This window comes from Ambystoma mexicanum, chromosome 9 (assembly GCF_040938575.1).
Source record: "Ambystoma mexicanum isolate Mex_15411 chromosome 9, UKY_AmexF1_1, whole genome shotgun sequence".
Taxonomy (NCBI): Eukaryota; Metazoa; Chordata; class Amphibia; order Caudata; family Ambystomatidae; genus Ambystoma; species Ambystoma mexicanum.
In genome coordinates this window covers 248,007,075-248,029,323 of record NC_090931.1, presented here as the reverse complement: position 1 = coordinate 248,029,323, position 22,249 = coordinate 248,007,075, and the positions used below count along the sequence as shown (strand labels likewise).

At 45.0% G+C, this 22,249-nt stretch overlaps 1 protein-coding gene across 1 annotated transcript in view; it reads left to right on the top strand.

The window, feature by feature from the left end:
- Positions 1 to 22,249, top strand: part of LOC138487921 (zinc finger protein 528-like) — a 154,621-nt gene that overhangs the window by 5,642 nt on the left and 126,730 nt on the right. The window contains exon 2 of the mRNA XM_069614547.1: positions 8,369 to 8,489. Coding sequence (XP_069470648.1) covers positions 8,369 to 8,489 — 121 coding nt within the window. The remainder of the gene's footprint in view (positions 1 to 8,368; positions 8,490 to 22,249) is intronic.

Below are 22,249 nucleotides of genomic sequence, written 5' to 3'. Positions count from 1 at the left end.
TTAGCCATTCTATGTTGACCATAGGCTTACTTTTATGCAAGTTTAAAGCTATCTTGAAAGGATTGGAATGTGGATTTGACTAGCAGGGCCTGAAAGCAGCTCATAGGTGTTTGGCATCACATAGAAAGCAGGGACTACCTCTGTTAAAACAGGAGCTGTCCTATAGCTTCCCGCAAATGTAACTCCCATATAAGATGTAAACTATAACTTTGTCAATTTATATGCAACCAATTAGCTTTAAATGTCTTCTAGATATGTTGTGAAGGCAATTTTTTCATATTCCCAAATCACAGATTTAATGTCCCACAGGTAGTTTGCATAGAGACATTTATACCCCATAAGCCAACCGCGATATAAATACATGCAAAGGATATACTAACAAAAAGAAAACTACAGTAATGTGACATAGTATCCTGAGGAGTTGTACCAGCACCAAAAGGATGTGACTGGAGCATTAATAACCCCATATATAAGCATATACATGTCCACTGAATCAATATAGTGAAACTAAGGGGAATGGATAACAAACCCCACACCCCCCACACTGTCAATGCCGAAGACTGTAGACAGAGTAAAGAAACAAAAACGCCTTCTACTGTGAAAAAGACATCTAGCCCAAGGAAAATATACTGATGTTAAACACCACAGCAACCTCATCTACTACCATGGGTAAGCGTCACATTCATTCCAGCATAAATGTTACCTGTTAATGGAAGTAGACTCCAGACAGTTACAGACAGTTTTGTTTGCCCACTACGCCATGTTACCTAATGGGGCTGATTGTGTGTGCCGTCTCAAGTAGATAACCCACACGATGTTAGCGTAAACTATCACCTGAATGTTTCAGTTAGTTAAAAAGGCTATGCCTGAGGGGGGGAAAAAACCTTGTGAGGTTAGAATAGACATTTCTACCCATCTTCTCAGTGCTCACATCACTACGACATAAAACAAGATTATAAACTTGTGACTGTCATATATAAACAAAGAGCGAGCAGCTCCCCATCCTTATGGTGTCAATTGCGAACATGAACTACAATTTCAGTTTTATTCAAAGCTAAAAGAAAACAATAACTTGTAATACCCATAATACATGGCCTGAAAGCCCATGAGCTTACTATGTCCCAGAAGACCTCAAGGCAAGACTGAGAAATCATAGGCACGGGCAGTATAGTTAAGTGGACGCACTTGTCTTCAAAGCAAGACGACGCAGAGCAACACCGGTTCGAATCCGCTTAGAAACCTCTTCGGTATTAAGTGTGTTATAAAAAAACAATTATAATTATATAATACTATGCAAGAAAACAAGTGCAGTTTACATGAACCAAAAGGGAAAACATGAAGTACACAATAGAACATTGTCAATTTAGACCTGCACAGCGTGTGTGCGTGTGTATATATATATATATATCTCCAACCCCATTTTTCCTTGAGATCATATTAAGCATTAAGGGTGCGATTCATGGAGTTATCAGCGCAGAAAATAGGGTACTTATGCATACAACTGTGTGCAAATTCCCCTTCTTCGATTCATGGAATCAAATGCATGGTACTTACCCTGGACTTCCGTGGAGTTTGCACTGGCTCTGCACGTCTGTGCGAGCTGTCAAGGGCCTTGTGCGAGACTCCAAGCAGAGGGTGGCCGTGGCTTGCGCAGAGGGCTGGGAAGGGGGCGCAACAACAAAAATGGGGAAGAACTTGTGAAAAAGGTGAGCGTTCTGAGGAACGGCCTGCAGACAGTCCCTTGAACGGCCACAATTGCACGGCACAAGATGTATTCATGAATCTCATAGCGCAACGTCTCAGCTGGGAAATGGCCACGCAAGTCCTTCATAAAATCCGCCATCTGAAGGCAGGCGTACACTTGCGCGTAGGATTCTCCTATCGTATTTTGGGGCGTGTGTACTTAATAGGGGTTCCAATGTAATTTAGGGGTGCACGTAAGCAGTGTAGTGGGGTGCAGGAACGTTTTACGTGGGTTCGCACGCAGATTTCCCGATTTATTGCTGAGTTTGTTTATACATTTTTGTTTTTTATGCTGTTGCTGTACTGTATTGGATATGATTTATTTGTTTCTGTCTTGATGTTTTATATGAGACAAATAAGAAAATGTGTGTAATAAGTCCTTGATGTGACTAAGGCACAATAAAAAAAAAATTGCTGTTTTATGATTTTTTATACGCATGTTGTCGGGGTGCCGGATACAATTACGAGGGTCCATGCGCAGGGTCCCGGAGTCACAGGCCTGCTTACGGGGGACCCCACACACTGTTTGAATGGTGCGTGTATTTGCATCCGGGTGAGCGTGCAAAGGTAGCTGTTCTGTCTGTTAATGCTTTGCGTGTGGGCATGTCGGAGGCGCTGCGGGCGCAACTTGTGAATACGGTTACTTTGCGCTGTCAATTCCATGGATATGGGTGGCATGCATTTTTCTTTCTGCACGCAGGCTCGCGCAGTGTCCTTCTCGGCACGCAGCGCTTGCAGCATTTCTGCGTGAAATTCCATGAATCAGGCCTTAAAACTTCAGCTTATATTGCGCTTGCATAAAAACATGGTGAAAATAGAACTCTTGACTCCTCTTCCCAGAGCACCTGGCACTGCATAGTCTGTCAAAGATATAGTAAAATAACCAAACACTGCCTCTCATATCTTTAGCTGTGAGGAAGAAGGTGTATTAACACCAATACCAGTCACTGGGTCCATTATTAGCGTGGGTCAATCTGCTGAACTGGCATGAGCAGAATGATTAAGGGGTTATTCAGACAGAGCACGGATGTTGTGTAACTCCCAAAATGACCCATATCCCCATGTATGTATGCACCGAAATGCCCCAAAGCAGAGTGCATGTCGGACCTCAGTGCTCCATATAATATTCTAGTATCTGCTTGCAGCATAGAGGACTTGAAATACAGCCCTGTTGTCTCTTTAAGGGCCAAGCCCACTCGCCCAGCATGTGGACAGGTTATGTACCCATTGCATATGTGCATCCCCTCTTTTGGTTGTAGTAGATAATGTTAAAATAACATACGTTTAGCTGAGTAAGCAGCTCACTCTACCCAGACTCGAACCTACAGCACCCAGCATCATCTTGCTTACAAGGCAGGTACGTTACCCCTGAGCTATCGTCATTTCTTGTTCGAGATGTAAAAAGTAACCATAGAGCGGCGAGGGAGCTCTGCAAACTAGGTGCGGAAGCACCGCTAAATTATCTATGGATCAGGGAAAAAATATACAGCAGGGATGAGGGTAAATTAATTATTTAGCTAAACGAGACTCCCTCCTTGCAAAGTATGTGCCAATTTAAAATGTACTTGTAGGGGAATATTTATTTAAATATAGTAACAACGTTTCCTTATATCACGTGAACCGATAATGATGGAGCAGGGATGTCAAACTGGGTCCTTAAGCTTCAAGTCATGAAATGATCTGCTGTACCACTCAGGGCTACCTACCCCTGAGAATGAGGGAAAAGACAAGGTTAGCAACCTGGTCTCTGTAAGACCCACACCCCACCTGTACACTAGAGCTCTCCAGCGAGCAGGGGTTTTCAGAGTGTGCCGGAAAACAAGGCATGCTCTGGTGTCACTCAGCCTACAACAAATCCATATTACACCCGCTAGTAGTAAAGGCCTCCGAACACTGCACTCAGTAGCGTGAAGAAACAAAGGGAACCTGCACTCCAAAGTCAGATGTACACTGAACAAGAAGCCTTATAATTACATGATATGCTATTTATAACGCCCCTGTACACAAATGTTTCTAGGTTATATGATATGATATTGCATTTATAAAGCACCTATACACAAGTGTTTCAAGGCGCGACGAGGCAAGTGAGGGGGAACAAAAGGGAAGCCAGAGACAGCGATCTTACCAGGCCAGGTGACATTGAGATCGCGCAAGTGCAGGGGAGTGGGAGGGGAAAAGTGCGAGGGGAAAGGAGAGGGGGCAGTGCAGTACATGGGATCAAACAGTAAACACAATAAATGTGTGGCCAGCTGGTGGCAAGTGCAAGGGTAAGTGCAGACATCAAGTGTCAAGTGCTGGTAGGCGGACTGTCTCGATACAGAAACAGACCCCAAGTGCAAGGGTTGCCAGGGGGCAGTGCAGGTATGCAACTGGCAGGGACCTGGGCCTGAGATCAGATGGTAGCCAGGTGACCAGTGCAGTTTCAGCCAGGAGGTTAATAGGGGAGAGGAAGAGAGTAAGCAGAAGCAAAGAGGAAGGTCTTGAGGTGCTGCCGGAACTGGAGATGTTTCTCCTCAAGTTTCAGAAAGGCAGGGAGGCTGTTCCAGAGGGAGGCCCCAGCCAAAGAAAGAGATCTACCACCAACGTGTTGTTTGGAGAAGCTGAGGGAGTTTTAGGTGGAGGAGCAAAGAGCTCGAGAAGGAAGATATTTACGAGGAGAGAGTTGGAGGCATTGAGACCCCTGGCCCCAGAAGGCCTTGTGGACAACGCAGAAGGTTTGGAACTTAATCCTTGCAGCCACTGGGAGCCAGTGCAGAGATTTTAGTGCTGGAGAGATACGATCCGTGTTCTTGAGGCCAAGGACAGGTTTTGGATGAGTTGCAGAGGGCGGATAGTAGGTGGTCTAGGTTGTGACAGAAACGAAAGCAAGCTTGACGCAGTGAGCTGCTTAACTCTGAGTACACCCATAACTGGAGCAGTCAGTTAAATTGACGTTGGAGAAATTAAAAGTACTTATCTGCTGTGGCAAAGAAGAAGGAAAGGGGGCTAAGGACTTTATGGAGCAGTTCTGGCTGTGTTTGGTTGATACAGAGGCTATCCTGGTTATGGAGCTCCATTTCATGTTCTCGCAAAAGGTTTTATTTGTTTTACAAAATGTTTTTCTTAACATGACACTTTTCTTTGCTGGTGGACAAGCATATGAAGAAGATATTGTTTAATAGCAAGCCCCCGATCTTGACATAGAATTGGGCGCATCAGGCAGCACCCTCCTGTCCTGTATTTTGGAACCAATGGGAGAACAATTAAATCAATATGTGGAAGGTAGCAAGTCTCATCATTAGGCAAACGTTCACCATTTGCAAGCTCACCGAAGACCCTCCACCACTGCTACATACCAAACTGGTTAGTAGCCAAATTACTGGCTGGTGTAGAGGTGGCAAGAGTATAATAACAGGTGCTAAACAGATGCCTTGCACAGTCACAGTCCAGGCAAGCCCCCCACCAGACCAAACATTATAGTAATTGATTTTTTTCACATTTCATATAGGAGACAGCCATGGCTTACAAAAGTGACAGTGCCTTGAGCAATGGTCACGCAAAGGTACTGTCGTGTAGAGGGGAGAACAAACAAATTGTGTACAGGCGCGTTATAAATGCCATATCATATCATGCACACTGCCTAAATTATTGTTATCAAATATTAGTGTATGTGGACCAAACACTGTGGTCTATAAAGCTGTTATTTTGTATGGCTCTTTGTCTGGGGGCACACTTCTAAGAATAACCTATGATTATCCCAATTTTGAAAGCTCTAGAAAAGAAGGCCCTTTTAGGTGATGATTAGCGCAGGGACACATGGATTGCTCAAACAGGCAATCCTAGCTGTGAGCCCAGGGTTTCTGGTTGCCCAGTTTACAAATAGGTGGGGGTTCTACACTGTTCTACTTTAAAATTGGAAAATTAAAATAATAAAGCCAAAAAGAATGAGGTTTTTCTTTTTTTTTTTTTTGTCGATGTCCCGAACATTTTTATTATTTTTTCTATCGCAGGGGGAAATCCCCCTACCTTCATTTATACCCTTAACTCACCCCTATCTATTTATTTAAAAAGGGTACCAAACTCCTGCACCAATTCGATGCTTAAAACTCGTTATTTTCGTCCTTGTTGTTTTGGTTTTCGTTTTTTGCGGGGACTACCGTTCTACACTACACATTATCTTGTAGGATTAGTAGTTGTGCTGGATAAAGAGTTCTGATGTTTGGAAAGTTCTGGCTTTTATCTCACTTCATTCTGTATTTGTGTACAGTGTTTGTAGTTTTATTTTGTAAGTGGTAAAACAAAAGACTAGAACACCAGAATGCAGTAGGAGTGAGACTGCAAGCCAGGACTGGTATCAGGTAATAAAATCGCGGCACAAATTCTGTGATTTAACCCGGTAAAGATGTACCCCATTATACCATGTAGGGGCAGCAGAGGTTGCGGGGGTTTCCCCCGCATCCTTTACATGATTGTGGCAGCAAAACCACTGCATTTTTGGCACGATATTTTGTATACACAGCCATTTTTGCCGCGATTTTAAGACCTGGAACCGCCAGGACTCGCTGAGCATCTGGTATGGACCAAGTTGAGATTGTTATTATTCATGTGCAACACCCACTCGTGGTGGTGCAGGTTTGAAACAGCTATAAATCGGTTTGATAACACCACTCGAGCTCGCTCTTATAGTACTCCAAAACGGACTGCTCATTATTATTATTGTATTTATTGAGCATGGACCTAGCTTCGAGAAGCAACAGAGCGTTTTACAGAGGAATACAACAATACAGATACACAACCGAGTGTATTACAGAGGTATACAACAGGACTGATGCATAACGGAGCTCTTTACAGAGGTATACAACGGTACAGATGCATAACGGAGCCCTTTACAGAGGTATACAACGGTACAGATGCATAACGGAGCGCTTTTCAGAGGGAACAACAGAACAAATATACAGCGGGGCTAGGATGCAGAGGGACACAAAGGATGGGTACAGCTGTACCGGGTGGCGGGGAGGAGAGGGGCATGCGGCGTCTAGACTTGGAATCTCTATTTCATAAAATAATGCAGCAAATTATCTTCCGTGTCACCTTTTTCTAGAAAGTACTCCATATATACTGGACAATCATGGTTCTGTACTAATATAACCATCTTGCCCTGCCCAGCTCTCTACCTGAGTCAGCAAACCTTTTGCCTCTTTTTCCCTCCCTTTTACTTCACCCTTGCTCATGCTCCTTTTTTCCCAGTAGACCAGTGGTATTCAAAAAAGTTATACTGAGACCCCCCCCCCTCTTGAGTAAAAATATTGTTTCCGGGTCCTCCCACAAGCTATAACTTTATATTTTCGATTAAATGCTTATAATTTCTATTAAAAACGGTCTCATAATCCCGTAATATAGAGTCTTGCACCCCCTGGACATCGTTCAGGTCTCGAGGGGGGCAAGTGGGGCGGCAGCCCCACAGTTGGAAGACCACTGCAGTAGACTAAGGTCTGGTTACCCCTGATGGGGGACCCCCTCTTCTATGTACAAGGATTCACTGCTTTCAAACTGTTATTGTGGTGATTTGGTGCAGTGCAAATGCATACTAAAACAACATAACATATGCACAGTGTCATTTAAAGTTGCTTTCCCACAAAAAAACTAAATATACCATCACGTATTTAAACAGGCGGCTCAGTTTTAGAAAAAGATATTTACTTAGTGACCTAATATGTGTTTTTTTTTTAGAAAATGTGGAATCGTGCAGATTTAGTTTTATTAAAGCGACACAGTTTTTTTTTTAGAGATTACCCTAAATGCTTGTAAGGAGTCGGCTTAAGTAAACAATGTGTAACAGAAGGTGTGAATTTCACTCTGACTTGTTAATGGCCCTCCATCACACAGCTGATGAAAATGTTTGTTGCTCTGCGGCCAGAGCAGACACAAATAAGATTAAGGGCTATTTCATGCCACTGACTTCTTCTTTCTCTCTGCCACATATATTCTGGCAGTGTGTTTTTCGAAACCAAGGCTTTCACCGTATTACTCTAATGTAGCTGGTTGAAGCTAAGTCTCGTTTAGGAATACATCTTGGTCTGCGTTACATCGCTAGGCAGTGGGGATACAGTAGTTCACAAGTTCAATGCTGCAATTGGCCGTGAGTAGCGGTCAAATGGGTTTGTGGTGATACCAGCAAGATTCCTGATCACGGGGGTTTTCTTTCTGTTTCAAATCTTCATAGAATGTTTGGTTCTGTTTTATTTCATGCCACTTGCTACCCTCTGGCCCTTGTAATTCATGGCTCGTAGGTGGCCATCTTGGGGACGATCTGCCGCCTTGGTTTTCCCATGGGCACGCGGGTGCTTTGCTTCCAGAATCATCTGGAGAGAGGGGATGGTGGCTGAATGCTCCATCACTCGAAGTCTGTGAGATTTACCACCCGGGATTCCTGCGTGTAGCCATCCAACCCACTGTTCCTTAGTTAGTCTGCCTCTGGCATCACAAAAAGCAGAGTCACACTTAAATCATTCATTTTACCACCGCATGGGTTGGGGGTTTGGGGGGCAATCCAGACAAACTGTGCAGCGTGGGACCTTTCTACTTGCTTGTATCTATTTCGGCCTTGTTGTGTTTCTGACTCAAATGTGTTCTACTTCCTGCACAGCTGACCTTCCAGGATGTGGCTTCATGTTTCTCCCAAGAGGAATGGAATCTTTTGCACGAATGGCAGGAGGAGCTCTACACCAATGTGATGAAGGAAATCCACCAGTCCATGCTGTCCCTGGGTAACGTTACGCCGCCTGTCCAGGGATTGTAAAGTTATGAAAGAGTGGGAAATAACGAGGCAGGAAACTCCGAATTTGTTTATCGAATGTTTCTGTATTTTTGCACATTTGTTCGTATAAAATAGATGGCATGCATGGTTAGGTTAGGGAATTCATTAAGGTGGGAAGAGAGGGGTTGCATTTAATTGCGAAAATATGTGCAAAAAAAAGCATTTTATTTGGAAATTCGAATAAAAATAATTCGGTGTTTTCAGCCTTATTTTCGTTATTATAACGTAGATCCGTCTGTTCTAGCAAAACGTTTAATAATCCTTGGTGCACTTGTTAACAATATTAGAATGCCATTTAATATCTAATGAACACAGTTCATGTTGCAGTTTTTTTTAATTTTTTTAAACAATGGACTATCTTGTCACATGCCCATGCCGTTAGTATGTGATTCCCTTAGTAAGAACATTTCAATGGTGACTGGCGTTACATTTAAAAGCAGTTGTGTTATGACCTCTGACTAATACAGCAGCCACATAGTTGTCATTCATTGTAGCGTGTGCATTGTTTTCATGGATTTGCCATTTGTAATCGGCCAAGGTGTGGCTGCTTCAGAGTTTCGGCTACGGTGGTGGTGGTGGTGGTTTGAGGAGAAAGGGGTTAAGGCCTTTATTAACTGCAACAAAATTGAAGACACAAAGCGGCTCATTGTGGGGAGCCTGTATATTACACAGAAGGGAGCGGTGACATGTAGACTGGTGACGCTTACGCAGTTATCTGTGCCATATTGCTTGCTTACATGTTCAGGTGTATGTAATACACAACCAATCTGGTCCTCACTAGAGTTTGCGAACACCTGTAAGCCACCTTCCGTGTCTGCGCGTGATGGGAGGAATTTGCATGGATTCCTGTGAAAGGTGCAAAAAGCATCCAGATTTCATAGGAATTACGTGCACCAAAATCTGATCTGGGCAGGCAAGCTGTTGCCACGCATAGCGGATGTTCTTGGTAGAATCCGTCGTTCCGATCCATACCCCCATATGTATTGCAAACCGCAAAAATGTGCTTGGTATGTCAAAATCATGCATACAACGTTTTACTCGAGGCTGTTATTGATATTTTATTTGTATCGCTCTCATACACAAGTGATTCAGAGCGCGACGAGGCAAGGGAGGGGAACAAGGGATAACAAAAACAACGATCTTACTAGGCCCAGTGACATTGAGAACGTGCAAGTGCAGGGCAGAGGGAAGGGGGAAAGTGCAGGGGGTGGCGGGTAGAACTGGAAAGTGCTGAGCAAAGGAATAGAAAACAACAACAGTGGTAGTGCAGCCAGCATGTGGCAAGTGCTAGGTTTAAGGCACAGACAGGGGGTGTCTGATAAGTGCAGAAAAAGGGGGGACTGTAGGGTTACATATCCAGACACAAGTGCAAGGCTTGCCAGGAGGCAGTGCGGGTGTGTGGCAGGGTGAGCAAGTACCTGGGCCCTGACATCGGAGGGTAAATAGGTGCACGATGCCGAAGCAGAACAGATCAGCAGGTTATGTGCCTGCAGTATGGCCCACACCAAGCAGAAGTGTCTAAAGGCAATGCTGAAACCATGAGTGATAAGTGCTTTTTCTTTTCTAGCCTATGGGAAACTACATTTTGCCACGCCTCTCTCCTGGTTATGGATCCACAGTGGTTGTTTTTTGGATGTTGCATGCCCTCCCCTACAGCAATGTTAATAATTGCACCTCATTAGCTGCTTAGAATTGCCATGACCGTGAACATGCATGCATGGCTTTCCTTTTTTCCTTTTTATTGCAGAGCCGCTTCTTGTCCTCCTTCGTTTCTTAGAAGCATCCAAAGAATGCCACAGGGTCAACGGCAGCACAACATATCCTCTAACTATTTGTAATGGATAAGAAATCTTTGTGTCATCTGAAATATCTAGCAGGGCTGCATCGCTTGACTGTTTCTGAAATTAGCTAAAACCTTTTCCACTGGAGCCTTTGTGCATGGTGTAGAAGGACTTAAACTTGATGCTGATCATGACAAGTAGCTGGGGAAGTTAATTTAATACAGGCTGGGTAAGATGATTGGTTGTGGCTAATTTGATGTGGATAGATTATAAAATCAAATGTCTGTGATGATGGCGGCTAATGTGAAAGGACCTGGCATAATCTTGCATGGACAGTTTGGTTGCTCTGGTAATTATAAAAGCCCTGCTACACCCCTTATTTACTTGCATCTGTATGTAAGCGAAACAGACTACAATATCAGAGTAACTCCACTGAGGGAGAGGAGATTAGTAGGACTGGCATGAGGAAAACAAGGACTCAGAGTAATGTATGGTGCTGCTGATTGACAACCGAGCCGGAATCTTCCGCTACATTAAATTCATAAAGTCTACTGAATGTTGAGGGGTAGTTCCCAGTGGCTGCCCTGCAGATGTTAGACATAGAGGTATATCTACCTTGGATCCGACGAAGAAGAGGTAGGATTTTGCAGCTCTTAGGCCAGATAGATTATCTGCTGCATCTGACGAAGAAGAGGTAGGATTTTGAAGCTCATAGGCCAGATACATTATCTGCTTGACCTTCCACTCGGGGCACAAGTAGATGGTTTATTTCCCTTATTGCCTCGTTCAGCTGACAAGAAAAGGAGTCTGATACTTTAAAAGAGTCCGTACAGGCAAGGTAGATTTTTAATGCTTTACCAAGTTCAAGAGAAAATGGCAGCATTAGAGGGGGAAAAAGTAGGAAGCCAATTCTCCTGATACAAATGAAAATTACAGTATATATTGGGAATGCAACCGGGAGCTGGTTGCAAAACCCAAAATATCCAGGAGGAATAGGTCTGAGAACACACCAGTGCCCCTGACTCTACCTTGTGGCTGACGAGGTTACAGCGATTAGAAATACCACAATGCCGCAGCGTCAAAGATGGAGGTTTTGGATACCCGGTCCTTAAGAATTATAGTAACGTTTTTTTATTGAAAAAGATGTCTAGCTATTTTATTGGGGATCAAAGCCAGATGCCTTGGTGGGTTCAGATTGAAATGTCTGTATTCAATTGGAACATTACCTGGGAAGGTGCAGAGTTTAAAAACAGTTTTGGCTACAAAAGATGCATTGGCGTCACTGATAGTGGGAAGTGGGCAGGGATTATTTGTTTATGAAGAGGCCTCACTTTGGCATAATCCTTGTCTAGAGATTAATAATTAAACGTTAAATTGGAGAAGTTGGGTTAGAAGAGGTATTCTAAAGGTTAGTGATGTTTGGAGCAACGAAGGGGTGGTTTCCTTTGAGGGACTAGTGGAGAAATTTGGACTGCATTATATAGAGTTACAAAGGTACAATGAATTGGTGGATTTAATATCTGTAAGGAGTCAGATGATGGATGCATCACTCTCATCGGAACCCAAAGTCCTCAAAATATTGGCCTGTGGATCACAAAAGGTGTCAAATATTTTGAAAATTATGCAAACAGATGTACAGTGGTGGAACTCATGGGAAAAATTGAGGTTGTCATGGACGGATGAGCTGGGTATAGAACTAATACAAGATGAATGGGAAAGGGTCTGGAGAGTTTCGGTTTAAAGCTAAAGCGGATTTACAACTGCGTTACACTCATCAGAGAATATTGAGTAGAACCTATTGGACCCCGGCCCGTATGTATGTTTTAGGAATGGTGGATGGTGACAGTTGTTGGGGTTGTGGGAAAGAAAGGGATAGTTTGCTTCATATGTTGTGGAGTTGTGAAAGAGTGACACATTTCTGGAGAGATGTGGTTGATAGGATTGACCAGGTTTGGGGCATCACTGATACACGGAATCCATTAGCAATCATTTTGCAATTACCAAGGAATGGTTGCAAATATGATTGGGTAATATCGTGTTGGATTGCCAAAGTTCTGTCAGTAGCTACTAAACAGATATTAAAGGTCTGGAAGACAAGAAAGAAACCAACAGTAGAGGATTGGATTTTAGATGTGCAAGTTCTATCTAAATGTGAGAAGACTATGTTTTATAAGCAATGCAAAGAAGCATGTTATGATGAACAATGGGGGAATTTCAATGATATTTATGGGTAAACCATCTTGATCGGAATTGTGTAATAGAATGGGTTTGCATCACGTCTAATGGATATGTTTTGGGGGGGAAGGGTGCTTGTGTTGTTATGTTCTCTTATTGTGTGTTGTCTGTTAGTTTGGGAATGTCAGGCCACCGCTCATGGCTACGTTTTTAAATGTGTTGGGGTTAATATGTATTTCGAGGTTATTGTTTATTGTATTCTTTGATTCAGGTTTATGTTGTTACCTGGATGATACCCTGCTGGCCTAGTAATATTTGCTTTGTACTTGATATGTTTCTTTCTTGTGAAAATAAGAAATAAAGTTTGAGAAAAAAAAAATGGCACTATTTTAGCCTTTAAAATGGAAACTGCTGGAAACACACTAACAATCTCTGACAAATCATAGGATCCCAGTCGGATCACAAGAAAGGAGAGTGATTTATTTAGAGATACACCATGATGAAATATTAAGACGAGTGTCTATTGTAGGATTTTTGAGTGGAAGGGCATCATGATTGCTGTGCAACAGTGCTTCCTTTTTTCCAACCTTTCTTTATTGTTTTCTTTTCTCCATAAGAACACAACAAAAAAACTCGGAACACAACATTCCCCCTGCACAAAAAAGAGAGAGCACAGCAAAATAACTGATTATTCCACATATGATAACAAAATTGCACCCCAGCCCCAGCAGCCCAAAATGAAACACAGTATGTCCCAGCGATATAAAAAGAGGAAACATTATCCCTAGTCACGCCCCGCACCTCGCCCTCATCCTGAAGCACACCTGACAATGCAGCTGTCTATAACCCCCAGCACTCCAACGAAAAAGCATAAAAGCCTCCAGAGTACAGTTACTCCACCTCGGTGTCGAGTTCCACCAAGTCTTTACACATATAGGTCCTTAACGGGGCCCAGTAATCCATGGGCCTGCTCCGGCTGGGCAATGTGGAAGCATAATACGTTTCTCGCCACTCACAGGAATTTAAACAATTCAGCCACTCCTGAACACTAGGCGCTCTCAGCTTTCCCCGTGCTTTAGCACTCAACGATCGCGCCACAGTAGAGGCCATGCCCAACAGTTTCCTATCAGCCCTGGAAGGAGTGACGAAGGACGCCAATAGCCACGCCTCGGAGGAGTCTGAAGGGCGTTCGGAGAATACCATACCATTGATCTCACTGACCCGATCCCAAAAGGGGTGTATATGCATGCCATCCCCCCACCATGTGCATGAAGTCTGCAGGGACCATAGGACATCCAATACACTTAGCGGACCTATCTGGGTAATACCTCCGCAGCTGGGCCGTGGTATAGTAAACCTGGTGTAGAAACTTAAAATGGATCCAACATAACCTATTATTCAACGACACTCTGTGGGACAGCTTGCAAACCAGCCTCCACTGCGACTCTGGCAGTTCCCTCCCCAGTGACATCTCCCACTTTCCTCTAAATGTAGTCTTTCTTTCTTGCTTATACAATGTGGACACTAATTTAGTATATCCAGCAGGGTTAACCACAAATTGAACCAAGGGGGAAACTGGAAGCACCTCAGGATAGCTCAGCAAAACGTCCGAAGCGATTCCCTTAATCTGAAGTACAACAGCATGGTCACCGCGCTCCATTCACCCCTTTCTTTTAGTGCATTCCAAGAGAATTCCCGTTTTACACCAAGTCTCCCAGTGTGTGAATGCCTAGCCTTTGAAAGTGAAGCCTAAAGGTTTTCTTGGGCGTGAGATCCATCTCGTGAACAGCATAAATGGCAAAATTGGGGGTGAACAACATAACCCCCCTCCTCCGACCCCCCCCCCCAGCAACATTGCACGTTCCCACGCCCTGCATGTGGTATTGACCGGATGTACCTCCCCTTTCCCAGCCACACTCGCGCTCCCCCACAGCAGCCCCCTTAGGTTATCTGGCTGCGTCACTGCCTTTTCCAATCTAACATGTGGAAATTCAGGCGATGGATGCCACAATCAGACAGAGTTCTGTGTTTGAGCCTCTAGATAATGAGCATGCAGGTCAGGGTATTCCAAGCCCCCTTCCTCGAATGGGTGGGCCAGAGTGTGATAGTAGACCCTGCATTGCCCCCGATCCCACACCAGCCTCACCATCATACTCTTTATCTGGGACCAAAAAGTGGAAGTGGGAACAATCAGTACATTGTTGATGATATAGGGCCTCATCACGACTTGGGCGGTATCCCGACTGGGATGCTGCCCAACTTTATTTGTATTACCGGCAACCTGTCTGGCGGTATTACTTCCAGATCACAGGTTGGGGGTAAACATTATTCCCTATTCCCCATTGGGTCCACTGGACCCAATGGAGAATTTTCAGCGCTATTACCACCAATGGTATTACTGTGCGGTAATTGCACTGAAAATCATAATTTTTCCTGCGTGTTTACCCCCAGCTGTGAGCTGGGGTTAAACGCGCCATACTCCTGATTGAGCGGACCATTAAATGCAGCAGTATTCCCGTTACCAGCGCATTTAATGGCTACCGTCCAACTCGTGATGAGGCCCATAGAGCAGCTTGGGATCCACCACCATGTTAGCGAGGGATATTCGTGCAGCCTGCAACAGCGTGAGGAGGCTCCATGCCTCAGCCTTACACTCCAACTGCTCCAACTTCTTCAGATAGTTATCTACATAAAGATGAGGACACCATTATTCCCAAAATAGCAAATTCCCAGTGGGCACCACTTGAAGCCCTCCCCGATGTCTTCGGCATTCATAGCAGCCGTCAGCGGCAGTACCTCGGATTTAGTCCAATTTATCCGTAGTCCAGAATAGTCGCCGAAGTGGGAAGCCTCCTAAACCAACGGCTGCCGGTTCTGTTTGGGATGTTTGACATAGACACGCATATTGTCTGCATATAGCGAGATGGTTGAGATATACAAATACATTTTTGCTCCTCTATGGGCGTGGTACTCCCTTATATAACAGGCCAAAGGCTTGATCGTCAAGGCGAACAATATAGGGGAGAGAGGGCACCCCTGCCTGGTGCCCCTAGCGTGCCCAATGTGGTCCGAAATCACCTGGTGCATCAGCACTGTAGCCCGCGGGGCAGTATAAAGGAGCTTAACCCATTGAAGGTATATAAGGCCCAACTGCAAATGCTGAAGGACTTCGAGCAAAAAGGACCACTCAACAGAGTTGAAGGCCTTTCCGGCGTTAAGTGCAGCGACTACAATAGCAACCTCGACATCCACATTGTGCATCAAGGTAAATCAGCACCACAGATTATTTTGGGTGGACCTCCCCGGGGCAACTCCTGCCTAATCCGGAGGGAGTAAGGCCAGCATGTGCAGTAGGAGTCTATCGGCAAGTAACTTGGCAATTATTTTATTATCTGTATTTTTCAAAGATAAGGGCCTGTAGGAGAAACACTGCCAGAGATCTTTATCTGCCTTCAGCAGAAGTGTCACAAGGGCGGTCAGGGTCGATTCGGGTAGCACCCCGGAGGCAAGTGACAAGCTGTAAATACTACACAGGTGAGGCACCAGGAGGCCTGTGTTCTCCTTATACATTTCTGTCGCAATGCCGTCCAGCCCTCGGGCCTTGCCATTTGGAAGGGAAATGATAACACAGTGTATTTCCTCCTTAGACAGAGATTCATTCAGTACGTCCGAGTGTACAGGATCACGCCATCCTAGGGCCACCCCATCGAGGAACTGCCCAATCTCATTGCGCGTCGCCTGACAGGAGTACAGGCGGTCGTAGTAGTCACGGAAAACTGAATTGATCCCCACCAGGCCCCTCAACGGCGTATCAGTGTTGCACCTCAATTTTGAGGGTAGATCCTTGGATGTCTCTCATGCCTTACCACCCACGCCAGTTTGCAGCTGGGTCTATCGCCCTCACCATGGTCAGCGGCCGCCACAGGGACCCCTAAAAATCTCTGCAGACCAACGATGCATTCTCCCCTCTTTTCTTCCACATGATCTGGAAGTGGGGAGAAGCATCTCTTAGTACCTGCTGCTTAATTTCTCCCTCCAGGGCTGCCATCGACCTACAGAGAGATTTCAGCACCCCACCCTTCTTGGAAATGCAACTACCTCTGATATAGATTTTGAATGCTTCCCAAGTCACCCTGGTGTCCGGGACAGATCCCACACTGCTCTGAAAAAGGTCTATATATCCTGCTCTAATTCTTCCCTAAACACAGCATCCCCAAGAGCGCGCCCCCTGAAAGCCCACCTGAGTTTACAAAATATCTACGCTGGACCAGAAAAGGCAATCAGTACCAGGGAATGGTCCGACAATGTCCGGGGCAATATCTTCGCAATAGTCAAAGACCTAGCTATATCTGTCGTCATCATGACATAGTCTTTCCTGGATGCACTATTGTGCACCCCAGAATAAAACAAGTACTTCCTTGCGATGGGGATGGAATAACGGCATGCATCTATCAGACCGTGGTAGTCCGCTTTATCCCGTATGCAGCTCCCAGGAGCACATGCTGAGCTGTAGCTGAGCGATCGAGGACCAATGAAAGAGCTATATTAAAGTCCCAAGCCCACACAATCTCGTAGGTGGGGAACTTGTGAATATGAGTCGCATACTGCTGGAAAAACTCTGGGGAATCAACATTCGGGTCATAGATATTGATAATAAGAAGCTGCATTTGCCCACCAGGAGAAGAAACGGTCCCTCAGCATCAGCAATTTGTTCTTTTAGATTGAAATTTGGTGACCTATGAATATATGTTGCCACCCCCCTGGAGTGAGACGAATAGGAGGAGCCGTACCTGTGCACCGCCCATCCCAAGGCTCCTGCACTTCCCCTGCCCAGATGAGATTCCTGAAGGCACAACACATTCACCTGGTGTCTTTTCACCTGGTTCACAGTCAGACAGTTTCTTACCATTTGTCAGCCCCTGATGTTCCAGGTCATCAACGTGAGTCGCTCACCCGCCCCATCAAACATGTAGAACACAACAGTTGAGTAAAACCCAACTCCGCCTAGTGCGCCTTGAGTGGAATTCGATGGGGGACCTGTCGACCCCAGAAACAAAAGATAAGCATATACATCATTCACTCCTTAAACCACTAATACTGTGCTACTGTGCACAAACTGTCCCAAAACCCCCACCCCGTTCCCACCCACGCCAGAAACACCAACATACCAGCTGCAGCCCCCACACTGCCAATATAAATGGAAAACTCAAACAAATACACCCTACTCGCGGTAGCTGCGAAACAAGGGAGCCGTCTGCAGCCACATTATGTCAATGTGGTTGATGATCCTTACGGAATAGGTACCTTCCTGTGATGGCTGAACACATCTAAAACATTTCTGGCCGTGGATGGGCCCACCCAGAGCTGACAGAAAACAACAACAAGTACATGAAATGATTGAGGATTAGCCCGCAAGTAGTCAGTGAGTCGGCTGACGTGGGAATTCTCCCAGATCCGAGAGTTCAATGGCAAATCGTTCTGCCGCCTCTTGGGATGTAAAAAACGAAGCCTTGCCATTATGGACACCCCTTTGTTTTGCAGGAAATAGCATTGCATAGCAGACCTCTTTCTTCCTCAGGATATTCTTGACTGCATGAAATTTCTTTCTCTGCTCCTGGACCTGTGGGCTAAAGTCCGGGAACACTCCGATCACTGCAGAGCCAAACCGCAGCTCCCCCTTCTCTCTTGCAGTCTTAAGGAGAACATCCCTGTCACGATAATTAAACATTCTAGCAATGACAGCCTGCTCTGGGGCACCCGGCGGTGGTCTGGATGCCAGAGAACGATGCACCCTCTCCACCAGAAACCTATTAGAAACAGGGGGAGAGTCAAGAGAGTCTAAAAGTAATTTCTCAATGAATTTGTCCATGTTATCTATCGCAGTGGACTCCGGGACTTCCAATAGGTGCAGGTTATTCCTCTGCAACTTCGCCTCAAGGTAGTCGTTCTTAGCCACGACCCTCTTCACCGCCTGCTGCAGTAGCGCAACCTCTCTTTGTAATTTGGCTACTTTGTCCTCATCAGCACCAATACGATGTTCTGCTTCCGACATGTGTCCACACAACTTGTCGATGATCTGGACCACAGAGATGTCTTCCTTGCAATTGATGGGCATCGATCTTTGACCCAGAATTGTCGGTGCCACAGGTGCCACCAAAAGAGCGAGCACATACCCGAGGGGTATAACAGTTAGGAGCTTCCCCCACTTGTCCTAATGTGCACCTTCCCCAGGAGCCACAAAAGCAAGGAATCCCACAGTGGTTGGGAGTCAAGGAAAGGCACTCACAGCAGCAGTGGAGGCCTAAAAGAAAGACGGCCGCACCTCGGGCCGTAGTCCTAACGGGGCACATTCACTCACAGGCAGCAGTAGACGTAGGATTGGGCCTTCCCTTCACCTGACCAACTCTTCACCTTCTCCGGGTACAGGGTAGGTCTAGGGCACCCCTCCAATATTGAAAGAAGCAGAAGTCTCATGGGACGAGCAAGAACTGTCCATGAGGTGGGTAACTGCTGACACTACAACCACTGCGGCCATCGGCCGGGCCTCCACACCACAAGGGGCACCGTAGCCCTCACCTCCAGGACTGCAAGCTCCACAGGGCTGATCGGAGACACCAGCACATCTGATCCCTGACGCCGCCAAAGCCAGCCACCAGAGGCGGTAGAGGCCTCCCCTTCACCACACAGCACACGCCAAAGACTCATTGATCGGAGGAATTAAGCAGGCCGCGTGCCCAACGGCTAGGTAACGCACAACATCTCTGCTCAGCGCAGGGCTCCCAGGATAAAAAGCAGCTTGCGCATCAACTCTCAACTCATGGGGCAGCAGGTCTGTGACAGCACCACACCCAGAAAAGCAGCATGATTTGAAGGATTTTGCAGGCGTTCATCAGAGCTATTTCAGGCAGCAGACATCTTGTAGCCACGCAACAGCGCCCCCTGTGCAATGAATAAATATATATATTTTTTTTAAATGTGCTTCTAATGATAACCACAGGTCATTAAATCTTTGGCATCAATTGCCTACACTAATACCATAGTCTCTTCAAGGACTGAGTGGGGAGATTATAGCAAAACAAAAGAGGTGATGGGTGGAAGGTTTAGAATTAATCTTAACCTCTGGCATTGCTCTGGGCAACCCTCCAGAGCATCCTTTGCCTGCCAAGCTATTACAAATGGGGCAAACCGTATGCAAATCAGGCTTGATCCCACCCCAAAAGAGGGAATCCAGCCCGAACTGCTTGGTCATATCCCTTCTGCACGTGTTTCAGCCTTGTTGGGCCTCATCAGTGAGGAGTAGCTTGGGTCTCTCGGCCCAGCAGGCACGGGACCCACATCTGGGCATTCCCGTCCCTCTCGGGATGACTACAGCAAAACAAAAGAGGTGTTTGCTGGAAGGTATAGAATTAATCTTAACCTCTGGCATTGCTCTGGGCAACCCTCCAGACCCTTGTTCTTTCCCTGCCAAGCCATTACAAATGGGGAAATGCCCTATGCAAATCAGGCTTGTTCCCATCCCAAAAGGGGCACTCGAGTTCAAACTGCTTGGTCACATCCCTTCTACACGAGACCACAAGCATCCCCAAACGTGTTTCGGCCTTAGTCGGCCTCAACAGCGAGGAGTAGCTTGGGTCTCTAGGCCCAGCAGGCACCCATTAACTTCCGGGTCTTTTGCAGATGGGCTGTGACCAAGCAGTTCAGACTGGACTGCCCTTTTGGGGTGGGACAAAGCCTGATTTGCATATGGTGTTTCTCCTTTCTGTAATGGCTTTGTAGGCGAAGAATGATGGCCTGGAGAGTTGCCCACAGCAATTGCCAGCGGTTTAAGATTATTTCTATACTTTCCAGCCATCACATCTTTGTTTTGCTGAGGGGGGAGATTATACCACATCAATGGAGGTATATATAATTGAAGGCCATACCCCGTAGACCGAGACATTGACTGGATTATTAGGAACAATAATTTCCCTTGTCACCCGGGTATAATGGAGATCACCCAAGCCTTCTCTGCTCTGGTCTTGGCCATTACCCTGAGAATTGATGAGGCTGGAAAAACAAACACTTCTTTAGACCCCTAGACAGAAAGGACATCCACCATGTTTGCTTACAGGTCTCTCCGCAAAGCAGTATCTGGGGGGAAAGTGCATTGTCTTGGTGGGTCAACATATCCTAACATGGAGAACCATGGCAAGGCAAATCTATTAAAACATAGGAAGGGGCATGAAAAAAGATTGAAATATTCTGCTGAAGACATCCACACAAATATCCTCCTTTTCCGGAATGCAAGATGTTATCAGGAACAGAGGTTGAGACTCTGCCTGAAGGCCGATTTGATGGGTTTGCTTAGCCAATTTGATGGTTTGGCTTAGCCAGTTCCAAACACTGATTCCCCCAATGCCTGTTGATATATGCCTGTGAATAATTTTGCAGTTTGTACAAAGCGTACAAATGCTCCCATTCCTAAACATGGGAACCATCGCATATACGCATATTTAAGGAGATCAGCATTCTCAACATGTACCACACTATATCGTATATGGCATGGTTTTGTAAACCATTTATTTCCAAATATTGACATTAATCACAAAATAGATTATTTTACAGTGCAACACGAGGTATAGAAAATGCTCTACAAAGATTGCACATTAAAAACATGTTTTTTGTTATTTTCACACATAAATACGAATAATCAATATTAATAAAATGTTTCATCAAGCTTATAAGTATAGTTTATACTGAGTTGTTAGGTCTATTGCGATTTTGGTCTGTGATTAATTTCTTGATTCTCTAACGGACCAGTAACATGGGCATCCATAAATATGTTTTCAGGATGACTATGATGGGGTAAAACGGAACTACAGTCTTGACTTTTAAAGCCTGGTCTAATTGGCGACACTTATTCCAGTTGCTACTTCGTAAATAATTTGTTCTGTTATCAAATGTTGGTTTTAAAGTCCCTTTAAACTGTCGCGTCTTGGATGAGTAAGGCGGTAAAAAGCCATTAACTGCCAAAAATAATTAGAAAAACACAAATACTCATGTAGATCTGCGCCAGTTGACTTTTTGAACAAAGAGGTTTAATGTGAGAAAGTCATCTGAAATGCGCTTCTCAGTCTGGTTTTGACTAGCGCGGTGCAATCTCAAAATAGCCTTTTCACATAGAAATTGGTATTTGTGTATCTGATAATGTATTCTCTACAGGGATTTAACCCTTGAAGTTGACACATGAACAAAATTAAATGACAAGAACAATGGTAAGGAGACGACTATTTAAACATGCTTTAAATCGTACAGTATTAACTAATCGGAATGAGCATATAATAAAGATTTTCCATAATAATTTACTAGAAATTCTTGATTCTATTAAAGACACGGAAGCGAGCATTATGCTTCTCTTTCTTTTAATTCATTATTTAAGAAAGCTCAGCAGCAAGGTATTTTAGCACTTACATGTAACAAAACTCATGTTGGAAGTGCATCAATAAAATACATAACCAGGAAAAACCTTAAAGTACAAAATATTCACAGCACGAGGAAAGGAAAACTTCAAATCCCATGAAGCCCCGAAGGTCATCAGAGTCCCAATGTCACGTGTTATGGTTGCTCCAATAAGTGAATAGGTGTTCCCATAAACAGTCCTGAATAAGAAACAACTTCCTCTTTCGAGGCTGCGAACTTGCTGTCTTTGATGATAAACTTTAAAGCACGCTCAACCAGGTAAGGGTCCGCTACTGTGTAATTCAGTGGACTTGTC